The sequence below is a fragment of the Leptonotus elevatus genome, chromosome 15 (genome assembly GCF_054856555.1).
Source record: "Leptonotus elevatus isolate MCC_2025b chromosome 15, RoL_Lele_1.0, whole genome shotgun sequence".
NCBI classification, from domain to species: Eukaryota; Metazoa; Chordata; class Actinopteri; order Syngnathiformes; family Syngnathidae; genus Leptonotus; species Leptonotus elevatus.
Window position 1 is genome coordinate 19,246,432 of NC_141253.1, and position 13,858 is coordinate 19,260,289.

General features: G+C 40.9%; 2 protein-coding genes and 1 pseudogene across 5 annotated transcripts in view; 1 reads left to right on the plus strand and 2 right to left on the minus strand.

Moving 5' to 3' along the window:
* Positions 1–13,858, plus strand: part of LOC147162336 (uncharacterized) — a 91,820-nt gene that overhangs the window by 72,768 nt on the left and 5,194 nt on the right. The window contains exons 8-10 of one of the 4 annotated variants that reach the window (XM_086096700.1): positions 724–838; positions 6,207–6,427; positions 9,241–9,330. The gene's annotated coding sequence lies outside the window, so the exon portion shown is untranslated. Of the gene's footprint in view, positions 1–723; positions 839–1,217; positions 1,608–4,076; positions 4,515–6,206; positions 6,428–9,240; positions 9,331–13,858 lie in introns of those variants that run through there. The other 3 variants (XR_015097252.1, XR_015097253.1, XM_086096701.1) reach the window with 3 other exon arrangements.
* LOC147162337 (uncharacterized) lies at positions 1,798–4,161 on the minus strand. The gene is made up of 3 exons (XM_086097333.1): positions 4,025–4,161; positions 2,071–2,345; positions 1,798–1,997 (listed from the first exon to the last, which is right to left on the minus strand). The coding sequence occupies exons 1-3, from the start codon at positions 4,159–4,161 to the stop codon at positions 1,798–1,800; spliced, it is 612 nt and encodes a 203-aa protein (XP_085953459.1).
* On the minus strand, positions 4,456–7,560 carry LOC147162338 (uncharacterized; annotated as a pseudogene).

A 13,858-nucleotide genomic window follows, 5' to 3' on the forward strand; every position in this document is an offset into this window, starting at 1 on the left:
GGAGCAGCGGCTTGACCCGGAGTCCCTCCTGGATAGCTGAGCTTCTCACCAAATCTCTTAAGGGAGAGCCCGGACACCCAACGGAGGAAACTCATTTTGGCCGCTGTTTGCCTGACACTTGCAAATAACTTTTATGGTCCCCATCAAAATTTCAACATATTCATTATTCCTTTGCGATTTACATAGAATGTTTGGGGCCGTAAAAAGACTTTGCAAGTGTCTTGAGAACATCTTTGCAACCTTGGAATAAAAAACTGACAACAAAGAAAAACTCGCTACATGAACAATCCCTTGCACGCAAACCTTTGACGCACAGTGAGATACAACCTTTAAGCCCATATCCAAATGAGAGGGAGAGTGTTTGCTTAGGGTTAGGGTTATATTATTGAATATTCATCATCATATGTTCAGTTATGCAAACATTTGCCAACATTTTTAATGTTTTTTCCTTGTTCCAAGGAAATTTTGACTTGGAATCATTTTCAGCGAACAATTCCAACCTTGAACAAAGTCTGACGAGAAATCAACATTCACATGCTGTTCCCCTCAGCAGCATACAGGTTTCATTGTTAGGCTGTTGAGACCACACCATCAGCCTTCACACAATTAACACCCTTGTGTGGATTGACCATTTGTATAGATTAGAGAGAAAATTGTGAAATAGAATGTATTGGTTCAATGCCAGCTATGGTGCCATAATGATTGTCTAATTTGCTGTCCTAGTTTGTTCTGGACCTAATCAAATGGCCTGAGGAATCTGGGTTGGACGATGAAGATGGTTACTCCGTTGACTGTAGATGTAGAATAATGGGATACTTGCGTCAGTTTGTGAGGACAGGTAAATTACATGTTGATATTTGTACACATTTTGTAATGCATAAATGCAGATTTTCAAATGTGGTTGAAAGTTAGTTTTAACCATTTTTTCTTGTTTATGAACACAAGTTGTATTATGAGTATTAAGCATAAGCATACACATATTGCTACAAGGCAGAATTTTAATCAGTTATTTATAGGAACATCTGTGATTTGATTTTCTTAAATGATCATCCTCTAGCAGGGATTACTTTTTTGCCAGATGTTGCAGAACCCGTTTTTTTTCAACAACAAAAAAATACATAAATAAATAAAAATAATTATAAAAAACTGTAATCTAATTGATGAGTGTTACTTAATAGCATGCACAACTTAATTAATATTTTTTTCTTTTTTTTAAGAGTCACAAGAGAATCTTAAAAGGCTCCTGAAGTTCTGGGTGGGATGGGAGATACACATGCCAGATATGAAAGTCGAGGTGGTGAGAGCGGAACATCTCACGTCTTCTACGTGCTTCCAAAACTTAAAGTTGCCTGACCATTACAGCCAATACACAGAATTCAGTGACCATTTAAATAACTGATACTGGTTTGGGTTTGGTATTGATCAAAATCTTTATTTCATTACTTTAAATAATGTAGTTCTGATGTTTCTCTAGATAGGTTTTTATAACAGTTCATTGTCCATTTGTACGAAAAGACAATTCAAATAACAATCAGCGTTTTAGTGTAGTTTGCAGCACAATCAATGAACCAAATTATGTCAATGTCAATAAAGATTCTGCTTGCTGATTGAATAGTTTCTTTTTAAATATACATTTACTGTAAATGAATATGCTTCACTTTTAACAGGTTGTTTTCTTAAAGTGTAAGCAATTTAAAAAAAAAAATACAAACTTAATATAGTACTAAATCATAAAATGTAATTTAGTGCAGGCAGTTTTAAACAAATAACAACAGCCCAGAAGCGCTTGGCTAGACCCTACACATAGTTTATACTGTGCATGCAGTTCACTGCAGCCAAATAATGGTCTGCTCCCATGCATGTAGAAGGCCCTGCTGGATCCACAGCAGCATGGAGTCCAGCCAGTTCTTGAGGTGTCAAAGGGCAGTCAGTTTCAGGCACATGGACGGTGTCACTGGACACAAGGCCACTACTCTCCCAGTTTATCTGTTCAAATCCTGTAGTTGATATGAAAAAAAAAATATTGTCTACTGTTTAAAGTACGTTTTGCTTACCAAATGTTAAAAGTACTTACAACATCATTAGACTCTTGTAAATTATGGTGCAGTCCCATGTGCCACAGTTGGTTCGGGGTACGATTTCCCTCGCTTCTTATGGGATGACTGTCCCAGCCATCTTTAAAAACATCAAGCTGGGTTTGTAAGCGAGGAATGAAGACATAATGGCAGCAGAAAAGGTGAACACTGCTGGACAGGTCCAGGAGATCATCTTCCTCCATTTGGTGCAACACAGCATAGTAGAGGCAAGTGACTGCTGTGTAGACATCTCGCCAAAGGCGTTCAATTCTGTAAAGTCAATGTAATTGTGTCCCCCCCCTTTTTTTTTTTTTAAATAAAAGAAGACATATAGATAACCTTTTAAACCATGTAAGTGTGAATCATATTTGGAAAAACAAGCAACTGGGTGCAACAATTAATCAACTACTTGGCTATCCAATTAATTAATTAATAATTTTGAGAGCATGTTTGAATTGTTCCAAATCCTTTAAATTTCGGCATTTCAATGGCAAATGTTTTTTTCCCTTTTATCAACAAAAAAAAGTAATGATAAATGCAGTTGATAAATGAAACAAATATTCCATTAATTTCAAGTAATGAGAAAGTATGGGTGATTAAAAAAAAGAACACAGCAGAATTATTTACCTTTATTTTGTACATTATTACTATTTGTTAGAGATGGGACGTTTGACACTGAGACTCCGGAGCATGTGTCAGCCGAGTGAGACAGACTGCTCGAAACAATGTATCAAAAGCCCCGATCAAACCTCCGTGATCACGTGCTGATGACGTATGCGGCTTTATGCGTGCTAATGAGATACCGGAAAATTACGTAACTGATTCAAACCTTTTGGCGCGGTGTCAGCTGAAGCCGAACACAATAGAGCAAATATTGTTGTTGAATAAGAACTTGTAAAACAAAAAAATATAAAAAGTTGGGCACAAGCACAATTCCCTCATGTACATACTATTTACTTTATTTTCACTGTAGCACAAGCACAATTCCCTCATGTAGATATTAGCTTCACTTATGTTCACCTGGAAAAGTTAGTTATTCGGTATGTTTCCAACAAAAGTACTCCCAAAATGATGCATTTAAAGTTTCCAATTATGCATTATTTTTAAATCGTGTGTAGAAGATTCAGGCTTGACCCAAGTATTTTCCACCGAGTTGCTATGAGCGCTTCTCCAAGACCCTCAGTCACATCTCCCAAAAACTGATGTTGAAATACTTGTCATCTGGCTTCACAGCGCACTTGTGTCATATCCAAATCATGTTTATAAAAATCGAATGAGTAACAGGACATCACATTGAACCATAGTACTGGTACAGTGTCAAAATATTGCAACACTTCCATGTGTACCTGATGATCATTAGACAGAAAAAAAAAAATAATAATTTTAAAAAAAAGACAGACACAAATGTAAGACTGAATGTACTGGTGTTATGTTGGAATATAAATCAATCAGGCGAATCACTTTGAAGATTATAGCTGCTATGACTCCAGCTGACCACCAGATGTCACCGGTACGATCTATCTTATGGGGCTTTGAAACTTCGACTCTTTTTCCAAATCAATCAGCCGAAAGCCTCAAAAGCTTCACAAGGCTTCATTGTCCCATCTCTACTATTTGTATGTGTTGGAATGTCACCTTTGAAAATTAGATGTTGCATCTCAAGGAGATATCCTTTAAAGCTACAAATTGTCATGTTTTGGGTTCTCGTTTTCCTTGTGTGTCTCCCTTGGTCTTGTTAAGTGTGATCCTGCCCTTCCTCGTGTGATCCAATCAGTGCCCTCAGCCACTTGTGTCTTGCCCCAGGTGTGTCTTGTTGTGTCGTTAGTGTCTGTGTATTTAGTCTGCTGTCTCCCCTCTGTCTGTGTCGGTTCATTGTTTTTCCCCATGTGATGCTGCCTGTTTTTGCCTTGGCTTATTAAGGGTAGGCTAAGTGATGATGTCTGACTAACCTTTGAGGTAGAGATGGGACAATGAAGCCTTGTGAAGCTTTTTGAGGCTTTCGGCTGATTGATTTGGAAAGAGTCGAAGTTTCAAAGCCCCATAAGATAGATCGTACCGGTGACATCTGGTGGTCAGCTGGAGTCATAGCAGCTATAATCTTCAAAGTGATTCGCCTGATTGATTTATATTCCAACATAACACCAGTACATTCAGTCTTACATTTGTGTCTGTCTAATGATCATCAGGTACACATGGAAGTGTTGCAATATTTTGACACTGTACCAGTACTATGGTTCAATGTGATGTCCTGTTACTCATTCGATTTTTATAAACATGATTTGGATATGACACAAGTGCGCTGTGAAGCCGCATACGTCATCAGCACGTGATCACGGAGGTTTGATCGGGGCTTTTGATACATTGTTTCGAACAGTCTGTCTCACTCGGCTGACACATGCTCCGGAGTCTCAGTGTCAAACGTCCCATCTCTACTTTGAGGTAAGCCATACTTCTCAACAGCTTCATTGAAGAAGGCAAGGGTTGTGGATGTTCTATTATTTGCAACAGCAAGATACATTATCTATGTGAGAAGAACAGAATTGTCCCATTATGACTTCAAACAACTGTACTTTTTATTTCAATGATCAAAGTAGGTTAACAATAACTATCAATTTTAAGTGTCAATTTCAAAGCTCTAACAAATACAATTTCAATAACTCCTAACACTCATGTAGTAGTTAAAACAGGATTATATTTAAAAAGGTAAAATGCAACAATAATACTCAATGCAATTGGTGTAATGGCACTTGAGAATATCTCATTCTCTACCTTGCATCTGTTTAAGAGATTCCATAAAAAATGAGTCTTTATAAAATGTCAAAAAAGAAAACATGTAATCTACTTCTCAGATGAAGAGTGCCAGCGAAGTCTTAGCATAAAGTCACACAGGTAACAGATGATGGAGTTTTGATTTGTTACTGTAAGTGCAATAAAAGCTTTACGACTAAAATGACTGTAAGTAAGAGTATTACAGTACTATTATGTTACCATTGAAGAATACAACTACAAAGGTGCTCCCAAAGAAAATGAAACTGATTTCTGAGGTAGCCACCCTAAACTAGTACTACAATCTGAAGGTCTTCAAAAACAAAAAACAACTAATCACTGATTCAATGACAAAAAGTTTAGACGTTTAAAGGGAATATCCAATTATTTATACCTTCCTTGAGAAACCATCGATTCCTCCAAATATCACCATATTGTACCTTCAATGACATTTGAGATAAAGAAAAACATTAGGTATCACTTTTTTGTACATAGTTAAGTCATGTACAGGTAATATGTTTTGATTGGAAAAATATAACCAACCTTATAAGTTTGTGGTTTGTGTCTATATGCATCAGCGATCTTGGGCCTGGGACAGAGTATGTTCTGTGAACAACACACCTCGATGCTGACATTCTCAGCACAATTCCTGCTGTCAACCCTATGCATCGATTCACGAATCCTCTGCCACTGTACACGATGCCCCTGTGCCCGCAACAATCCCATCATTAATCTATACCCAGCATGTGGGTTGCAGAGGTGTGTTTGTGACACCAGGTTGTCAAGCTCATCATTAGTCAGTTGACTGTACAAGGCCCTAACAGACATACCCCAGCTGTTCATGTTTCTCTACAGCGTCCACCTAGAAACTCCTAAAAGTCTGGCAATGTACGTTGCAGATAGCCCTATGCTGAGGAGCTCCGAAACATATACCCTACATATTAAAAAATTTTGACAACCAGGTTTTGTTCTCTCCTTAGGAACCGTTACATGAAGCTCCATTTCATATTGGGCAGAGAGTAGACCATGCACATCAGTAAGGGCTTCATACACTTGCTGAGGGATCTGAATTTGGTTAGCTAGTGCACTCAGTAAAACCATGTCCTGTGAAATTATAAATTGCAGATAGTCCAGGTCCAGAGGGGCATGCTCAAGGGCACCTGATAGTCTGTTATGGAGTCGGACCAGTAAAAGATTCAGCAGCAGTTCCTAGAGAGAAATACAGGGTGTCCATAACATCTGTTTACAATTCTTAAAACAATATATTACAAAGGCAGTTGATGAGATGTCTTAACCAGATTTGTTTTATTTTAACCAGTGTTTATTAAATAAAGTATTTATTCATAATGAATTTTTTTGTTTCAGATACTGTGTATTGATGGATTTTAAACTGATGTTGAGGCTAACCTACAGCAAACATGGCAACAAATAGAGTACCAAATCACAGAGCTCTACAAGTACGAATCAGTTTTGCACCATCTGTAGCGAGAGATTTGGTGCAAAACTCATGTGACTGGACCGCAGCAGAAAAAACACTTGTGACTCCTAGTGGCGACTTCTTTGACTACAAGTTGTCATTTCTACAGGTACAAATCACAACTTTTACAGATACAAAGTTACACTTTTTTGTACAAGTAAAAAAAAAAAATTGTACAGGTACAAATCCTGACTTTTACAGGTACAAATCCTGACTTTTACAGATACTATTTGTTTTTACAGGTACAATTTTTTTTTTTACAGGTACAAAACACGACTTTTACAGATACAAATGTATACTTTTTTCTACATGTACCAAATTTTACTTTTGCTCCATATTTACCTCCATAGATGTGTGTATGTGTATATGTGTATATTAAAATTCTGACTTAGAGGTACAAATTCTGACATTTTCTGTGTACCTTCTGTGTATCAGTCGTTGTAGCAAATGGGGGAGAGGAACATTTGTTTTTCCGGAGATTTTTGCCGTGGCGAAAGTGGATGGGAAGGATCGCGGTCTTCATTAAACTGAGGGGAATGTGTCCCCCGCGTCCTCAGTGCACTCTATGACCTTGGCTTTTGTTTACTTTGAGTGTGATATGAAACGGTATCGTTCAAAAAGATATTTGACCATCTCACGATGAATATTTAATTCTCTGCGCAGTAATGCTGCACGCTCTAAAAAGAGAATTGTTGAACCAATTTAAGATTACAAATTGAATTGTTGACCAACTTAATACAATTGCTTCAATTGGTAACACACAATTGAATTATATTAATCCAAAGTGAATATATTAAGTTTGATTAATCATGAGTTCATTAAACTTAATATATTCACTTGAATTAAGTTCATCCAAAATTAATCCAAAGTGAATGTATTAAGTGTAATGAATCATGAGTTCATTACACTTAATATATTCACTTGAATTAATTTAGTCAAAAGTGAATGTATTAAGTTTAATGAACTCATTATTCATTAAACTTAATATATTCACTTTAGATTAATTTAATTTAATTATGTGTTACCATCCATTTTGTTAAATTGGTCAACAATTCAATTTGTAATCTTAAACTTATATTCAAGGATCTTTTGTCACTGTGTCTTTCGGATAGTTCTTAATGATTGGTTCTCGATCCTGTCTATCAATCTGACATAGCGACGTCGTGCGTGCTCGTTCCTAGCTGCGCATGCGCACATAGAGCGCTTGTAGCATGTAGCTGGTTGAGCTTTGGACTCAGCCATTCATCCTTGTAGCTCCACCGATCCCACCGCATACTTTGAAAATAGCTGAGAGACGCAAGAGGACATCCGTCTATGCCAGGGGTGGGCAAACTTGGTCCTTGAGCGCCGGAGTCCTGCAGGTTGTGGATGTTTCCCTTCTCCAACACAGCTGATATATGATCAGCTCATCAGCAAGCTCTGCATAAGCCCGATAACGATCCTGTTGATTTGAATCAGCTTGCAGGACTCCGGTCCTCGAGGACCGAGTTTGCCCACCCCTGTTGAAGCAAGGCTGGCTGCAGAGACTGATGAAGATGAGCCCGGACGAGTAAGAGAGCTGGTGGGATGGTCTCCCATTTTTTAAAAAGTGACAAACGGACGCTTGGCTTCTACTTTTTGAGAAAATCCTTGAATACATCTTTAAAGTTGGTTCAACAATTCTCTTTTTAGAGTGCACCTTCATCAACGGTATCATTGTCAAAAGGACATGCCATGTTTGTGAAAAAAAAGTGGAATTTTTATGTAGGCCTATTGACTGCGGCCATCATACTTTGCTTCAGTATGTCATAGCACTGAGTACATATGTTGGCATGCATGGTTTCCTCTATGAACTCTCCAGTCCCCAGTCCTAACAGCACTCATGCAGCTCCAGACCATAACACTTCCATCACATAACTTGACTGGAGACAAGACACACTTGTCTTTGTACTCCACACCTGGTTTCTGACACACCCGCTTAACAGTACATTAACAAAATAAGTTCATCTTGGTCTCATCAGACCACAGGACATGGTTCCAAAAACCCATATGCATAGTCCTTTTGTGTTCAGCACTCTGTTTGTGGGCTTTTCCCCCCAAGCAGAGCAGATAATTTCTTCTGGGAGGACAGCCATTCAGACTAATTTGATGCTGTGTGTGACATATTGTCTGAACACTGACAGGCTTTAATCTCTGTAGAAAAGCAGATACAAAAACAACCTCTGGATATGACATTCAGCACGTGCACCGAACTTCGTTGATTATTGCATGGTAAGGCCTGTTCTGAGTGGAACCTGCCCTTTTAAACTACCGGTGCTGTATAATCTTGGTCATTGTACTGCAGCTCAGTTTTAGGGTGTCGACAGTCTTCCTGCATAAGGCATCTTTATGAAGAGCAACAATTCCACTGACCTGTAATGGAAAGTGTGAAAGTGATACTTCTAAATTGGCCAATAGGGGTCAATTTGGACATTTTCACTTCAGGGTGTACTTTTTTTCTTTTTCTTTTTTTGCCAGCTGTTTAGACATTAATGGCTGTGTGTTGAATTATGTCAAGGGACAGTATATTTACAGTGATATGCAAGTGGTACACTTACTTTTACATTGTAGAAAAGTGTCATTTCTTTAATGCGGTCCCATGAAAATATCTAATAAAATATTATCAAAATTGAAAATCTGTCAAAATTCAAAGTTTGGTTGGAAAGGCGACTTAAACCTGAGTATAACCTAACAAGAATTTTGGAGATCGGATGAGGTGTTCCATTGAAATTAGATTTTATTTTATTTTCACTTATTGGTTGCACCTATTTTTGGTCTACTGTAATTGTGCTTACCACTTTTGAGAATCACATTTTATTAAAATATTTACCTGTTTAATCTTTGTTTTTGTTATTTGTTGTTACAATGAAGTCTTACCTTTTCATTTGAATGCATCACCCTTAGATGCCCCCAGTGTGCCAGCACCTAGGAGGAGTCCTACATTGTTGAGGCTGACCCAAAGTGCAATGTATCTTCCCTATAATAATCATGGAGGTGAGTGGCGAGACATCCTTGCAAGTCTGAGAGGAACATCCATAACATCCATAACATGTAACAGAGACCGTGTTTAATATTTACACAAGCATTGTGTATGTTGGTATGAACTTTAATACATGCATGCTTCTGTGGTTGCAGTAACCCAAACTTAATCTCAAATTTTATCTTTGCTTCAAACACTATTTGTGTTGGACATCTTTGAGTGAAAAGATCAAAAAGTTGACCATCTTATGTTTAACACAGCACAAACGTTCTTTCAAGATAACATGTTGAAGACATTTTGTTTTCCCATATAAGAATACAAGTCCAGCAAGATAGCGTTTTAGTACTTTAACATGGCACAATGTTGTGAGAACAGAAAGGACAGATTTTTGGATCAAATGTATGGAAAATGCATGTCGCTGGCGTCGGGCCGAAACCTTGAACCTCCAAAAGGGTAACTTTTCAAGAGACTGAAACCATTAACATTGCATCATCAAAGACATTTTCAGAAATGTAAATTAATCAAGAATTTGTAAAAATTACACCCACAGGTGTGGACTGATCAATAGTATTGATTTTATTTTAGAAATAGGAAATTGACCAAATTGTTCTGGCCCGATGCCAATAATGTGTTCTTGTAATTGTAGAATGTTGAGCCAGTTCTTCCATCCAAACCACACACACACACACACACACACACACACCCGCGCACACACACACACACGCACACAAGCTGCCTTAGCTTTCTCAATCAAGTCTATGCAGTGGTTTGTCTTTTTGTAGCTGTCATGTCAAGCCCTCAAAAGACGTTTTAAGGTCAGCATTATGCTAAAAAGGAAAAAAAAAGGGGGGAGGACACAGCATGACAGTTTCATCAAACCATAGCATTGCAGAACTTTCCATCCCACTCTCTATCCCTCCACAAGTCTTCTTATCAGGCAAAGCTAAAGTTTTCACAACCCTCAAGCAGTATTTCTGAAGTACAACTGAGTCTGACAAACCATCCCAACAAAACAAGTTTTGATGTCACTGATACTCTGCTCCCAAAGGAATGGAAAAAGGGAGTCATGAAATAACAAATTTCCTTCTCTGAAGTATTTCCAAGAGGAACCTTGAAACACGAGATCTGTTTCTTTGATCGTTTGAGCAGAAGGCTAGGCACATTCACCCGTGACACTATCGAGCTGTTGAATACTGGCATTCTAAGAAAGTCAGAAAAACCCTTTGCTTCACTGATTTTTGTTACGAATAAGAAGAAAGGTGACTTTTGATTATGCCGTATCGGTAGAGGAGTCTGAATCAGAGCAGAAAGATGGGTTCAAGTCTCAATTCTGGATTTGAAATCCGGCGATTATCACATGGAGGTTGATGAAAATCACAAAAAGCAGGTTTTGTCACACTTATGTGCTTCTGACAATTTAACAGGATGCCCCAGGAGGGTCATAAACACCCTTTCAACATTTACGCAACAAAAGAACGTAAGGGACACATAAAATGCTGGCTCATGCATGTTTCATGGTGAAACATTGCGTCACCTCACATTTCTCGGGATACTAAGAATGTAGCTGCCTCATTGGCATTGGTTGAGAGTTCAACAGCTGTAAACAAATAATTACAAATACCAGATACGTCAACTTTCTTGCTCCCTATTCTCTAAAAGCATTCTCCTTTTTGGCTAAGTCCTGGTAGAAGATGTTGTACAGCTTCAGGAACTCACAGGCAGCAATGCTTATTTTGACCCCAATTGACCTTTCGTAAACCACGCCCAAACCACGTCCCCAAACAGCCAAGGTCCGCCAAGGTACGCCAAGCTCGTATCCGCTCTTTTGAAATCTATTGTAAAATTGATCCACAAAACTTTGTCAGCTTCAATAAAACTAGAACAAAAAAAGTTCCAACAAGCTGTGGACCACCAACAAGCAAAATAGTGAAGCGATGTGTGCATAGATTGTTTAAATCGGACATGAGGAATCCACAAAGTGGAGTGATCGATTATCAGATTAATTGACAACTATTTTAATAAGTAATCATTTGGAGCCATTTTTAAATTAAAAATTGTCCAAATCCTCTGATTTTAGCATATGAACAATTAATCGTTCACTCATTTCTGCAGTCCTTCATGAAAAAAAAAAAGACTATCTTCTGTGTTTAATCAAAATAAGACAATGACCGAATCAGTAACATAGTACAACATCAATCCCCCCTTTTTTAAATCACTATACGAATACAAAATATGAAATAAACACCAATCAATGGTTAATATACAATAATCGGGGAAAGGGGATGCTTATTTGATACACTTTAATGCAAAATTAGTCGATTGAATAATCGATCGATTAATCGATTCTAAGAATAGTCGATAGTGACAGCAAGAGATGTCTTCAATGGATTTTACAGTGTGGATGGCCTCACCCCTAAATATCTCCAAGATAAACAACGGGCCCTGACTGTTGTTTGTGCTTATGCACCGAACAACAGCTCAGAGTACCCACCCTTTCTGGAGTCCTTGGAGGGTGTGCTGGAGAGCGCTCCCCCCGGGTACTCCCTCGTTCTGCTGGGGGACTTCAACGCTCACGTGGGTAATGACAGTGAGACCTGGAGGGGCGTGATTGGGAGGAACGGCCCCCCCGATCAAAACCCGAGCGGTGTTTTGTTGTTGGACTTCTGTGCTCGTCACGGACTGACCATAACGAACACCATGTTCAACCACAAGGGTGTCCATATATGTGCACTTGGCACCAGGACACCCTAGGCCGCAGTTCGATGATCGACTTTGTAGTCGTGTCATCGGATTTGCGGCCGTATGTGTTGGACACTCGGGTTAAGAGAGGGGCGGAGCTGTCAACTGATCACCACCTGGTGGTGTGTTGGCTCCGATGGCGGGTAAGATGCTGGTCCGACCAGGCAGGCCCAAACGTATTGTGAGGGTCTGCTGGGAACGTCTGGCAGAATCCCCTGTCAGAAAGAGTTTCAACGCCCACCTCCGGCAGAGCTTCTCCGTTGTCCCGGGGGAGGCGGGGGACGTTGAGTCCGAATGGACCATGTTCCGTGCTTCCATTGTTGAAGCGGCCGATCGGAGCTGTGGCCGTAAGGTGGTTGGTGCCTGTCGGGGCGGCAATCCTCGAACCCGCTGGTGGACACCAGCGGTAAGGGATGCCGTCAAGCTGAAGAAGGAGTCCTATTGGGCCTTTTTGGCCTGTGGGACTCCGGAGGCTGCTGACAAGTACCGGCTGGCCAAGCGGAATGCGGCTTCGGTGGTCGCTGAGGCAAAAACTCGGACATGGGAGGAGTTCGGTGAGGCCATGGAGAACGACTTCCGGACGGCTTCGAGGAAATTCTGGTCCACCATCCGGCGTCTCAGGAGAGGAAAGCAGTGTGCCATTAACACTGTGTATAGTGGAGATGGGGTGCTGTTGACCTCGACTTGGGATGTCGTGAATCGGTGGGGAGAATACTTCGAAGACCTCCTCAATTCCACCAACACGCCTTCCTTTGAGGAAGCAGGGTCTGGGGACTCTGAGGTGGGCCCCCCTATCTCTGGGGTCGAAGTCACTGAAGTGGTTGGAAAGCTTCTCGGTGGCAGGGCCTCGGGGGTGGATGAGGTTCGCCCGGAGTTCCTAAAGGCTCTGGATGTAGTGGGGCTGTCGTGGTTGACACGTCTCTACAACATCGCGTGGACATCAGGGACAGTGCCTCTGGATTGGCAGACCGGGGTGGTGGTTCCTTTTTTTAAGAAGGGGGACCGGAGGGTGTGTTCCAACTTTAGAGGGATCACACTCCTCAGCCTCCCAGGTAAGGTCTATTCGGGGGTGCTGCAGAGGAGGATCCGTCGGGAAGTTGAATCTCGGATTCAGGAGGAGCAGTGTGGTTTTCGTCCCGGCCGTGGAACAGTGGACCAGCTCTACACCCTCAGCAGGATCCTTGAGGGTGCGTGGGAGTTCGCCCAACCAGTCCACATGTGCTTTGTGGACTTGGAGAAGGCGTTTGACCGTGTCCCTCGGGGAGTCCTGTGGGGGGTGCTTCGGGAGTATGGGGTACAGGGCCCCCTGATACGGGCTATTCGGTCCCTGTACGACCGATGTCAGAGTTTGGTCCGCATTGCCGGCAGTAAGTCGAATTCGTTTCCTGTGAGGGTCGGACTCCGCCAAGGTTGCCCTTTGTCACCGATTCTGTTCGTAACTTTTATGGACAGAATTTCTAGGCGCAGCCGGAGTGTCGAGGGGGTCCGGTTTGGTGGCCTCAACATTGCATCTCTGCTTTTTGCAGATGATGTGGTGCTGTTGGCTTCTTCAAGCCGTGATCTCCAGCTCTCGCTGGAGCGGTTTGCAGCCGAGTGTGAAGCGGTTGGGATGAGGATCAGCACCTCCAAATCCGAGACCATGGTCCTCAGTCGGAAAAGGGTGGAGTGCCCTCTGCGGGTCGGGGATGAGGTCCTGCCCCAAGTGGAGGAGTTCAAGTATCTTGGGGTCTTGTTCACGAGTGAGGGTAGGTTAGAGCGGGAGATCGACAGACGGATCGGTGCAGCGTCTGCAGTGATGCGGAC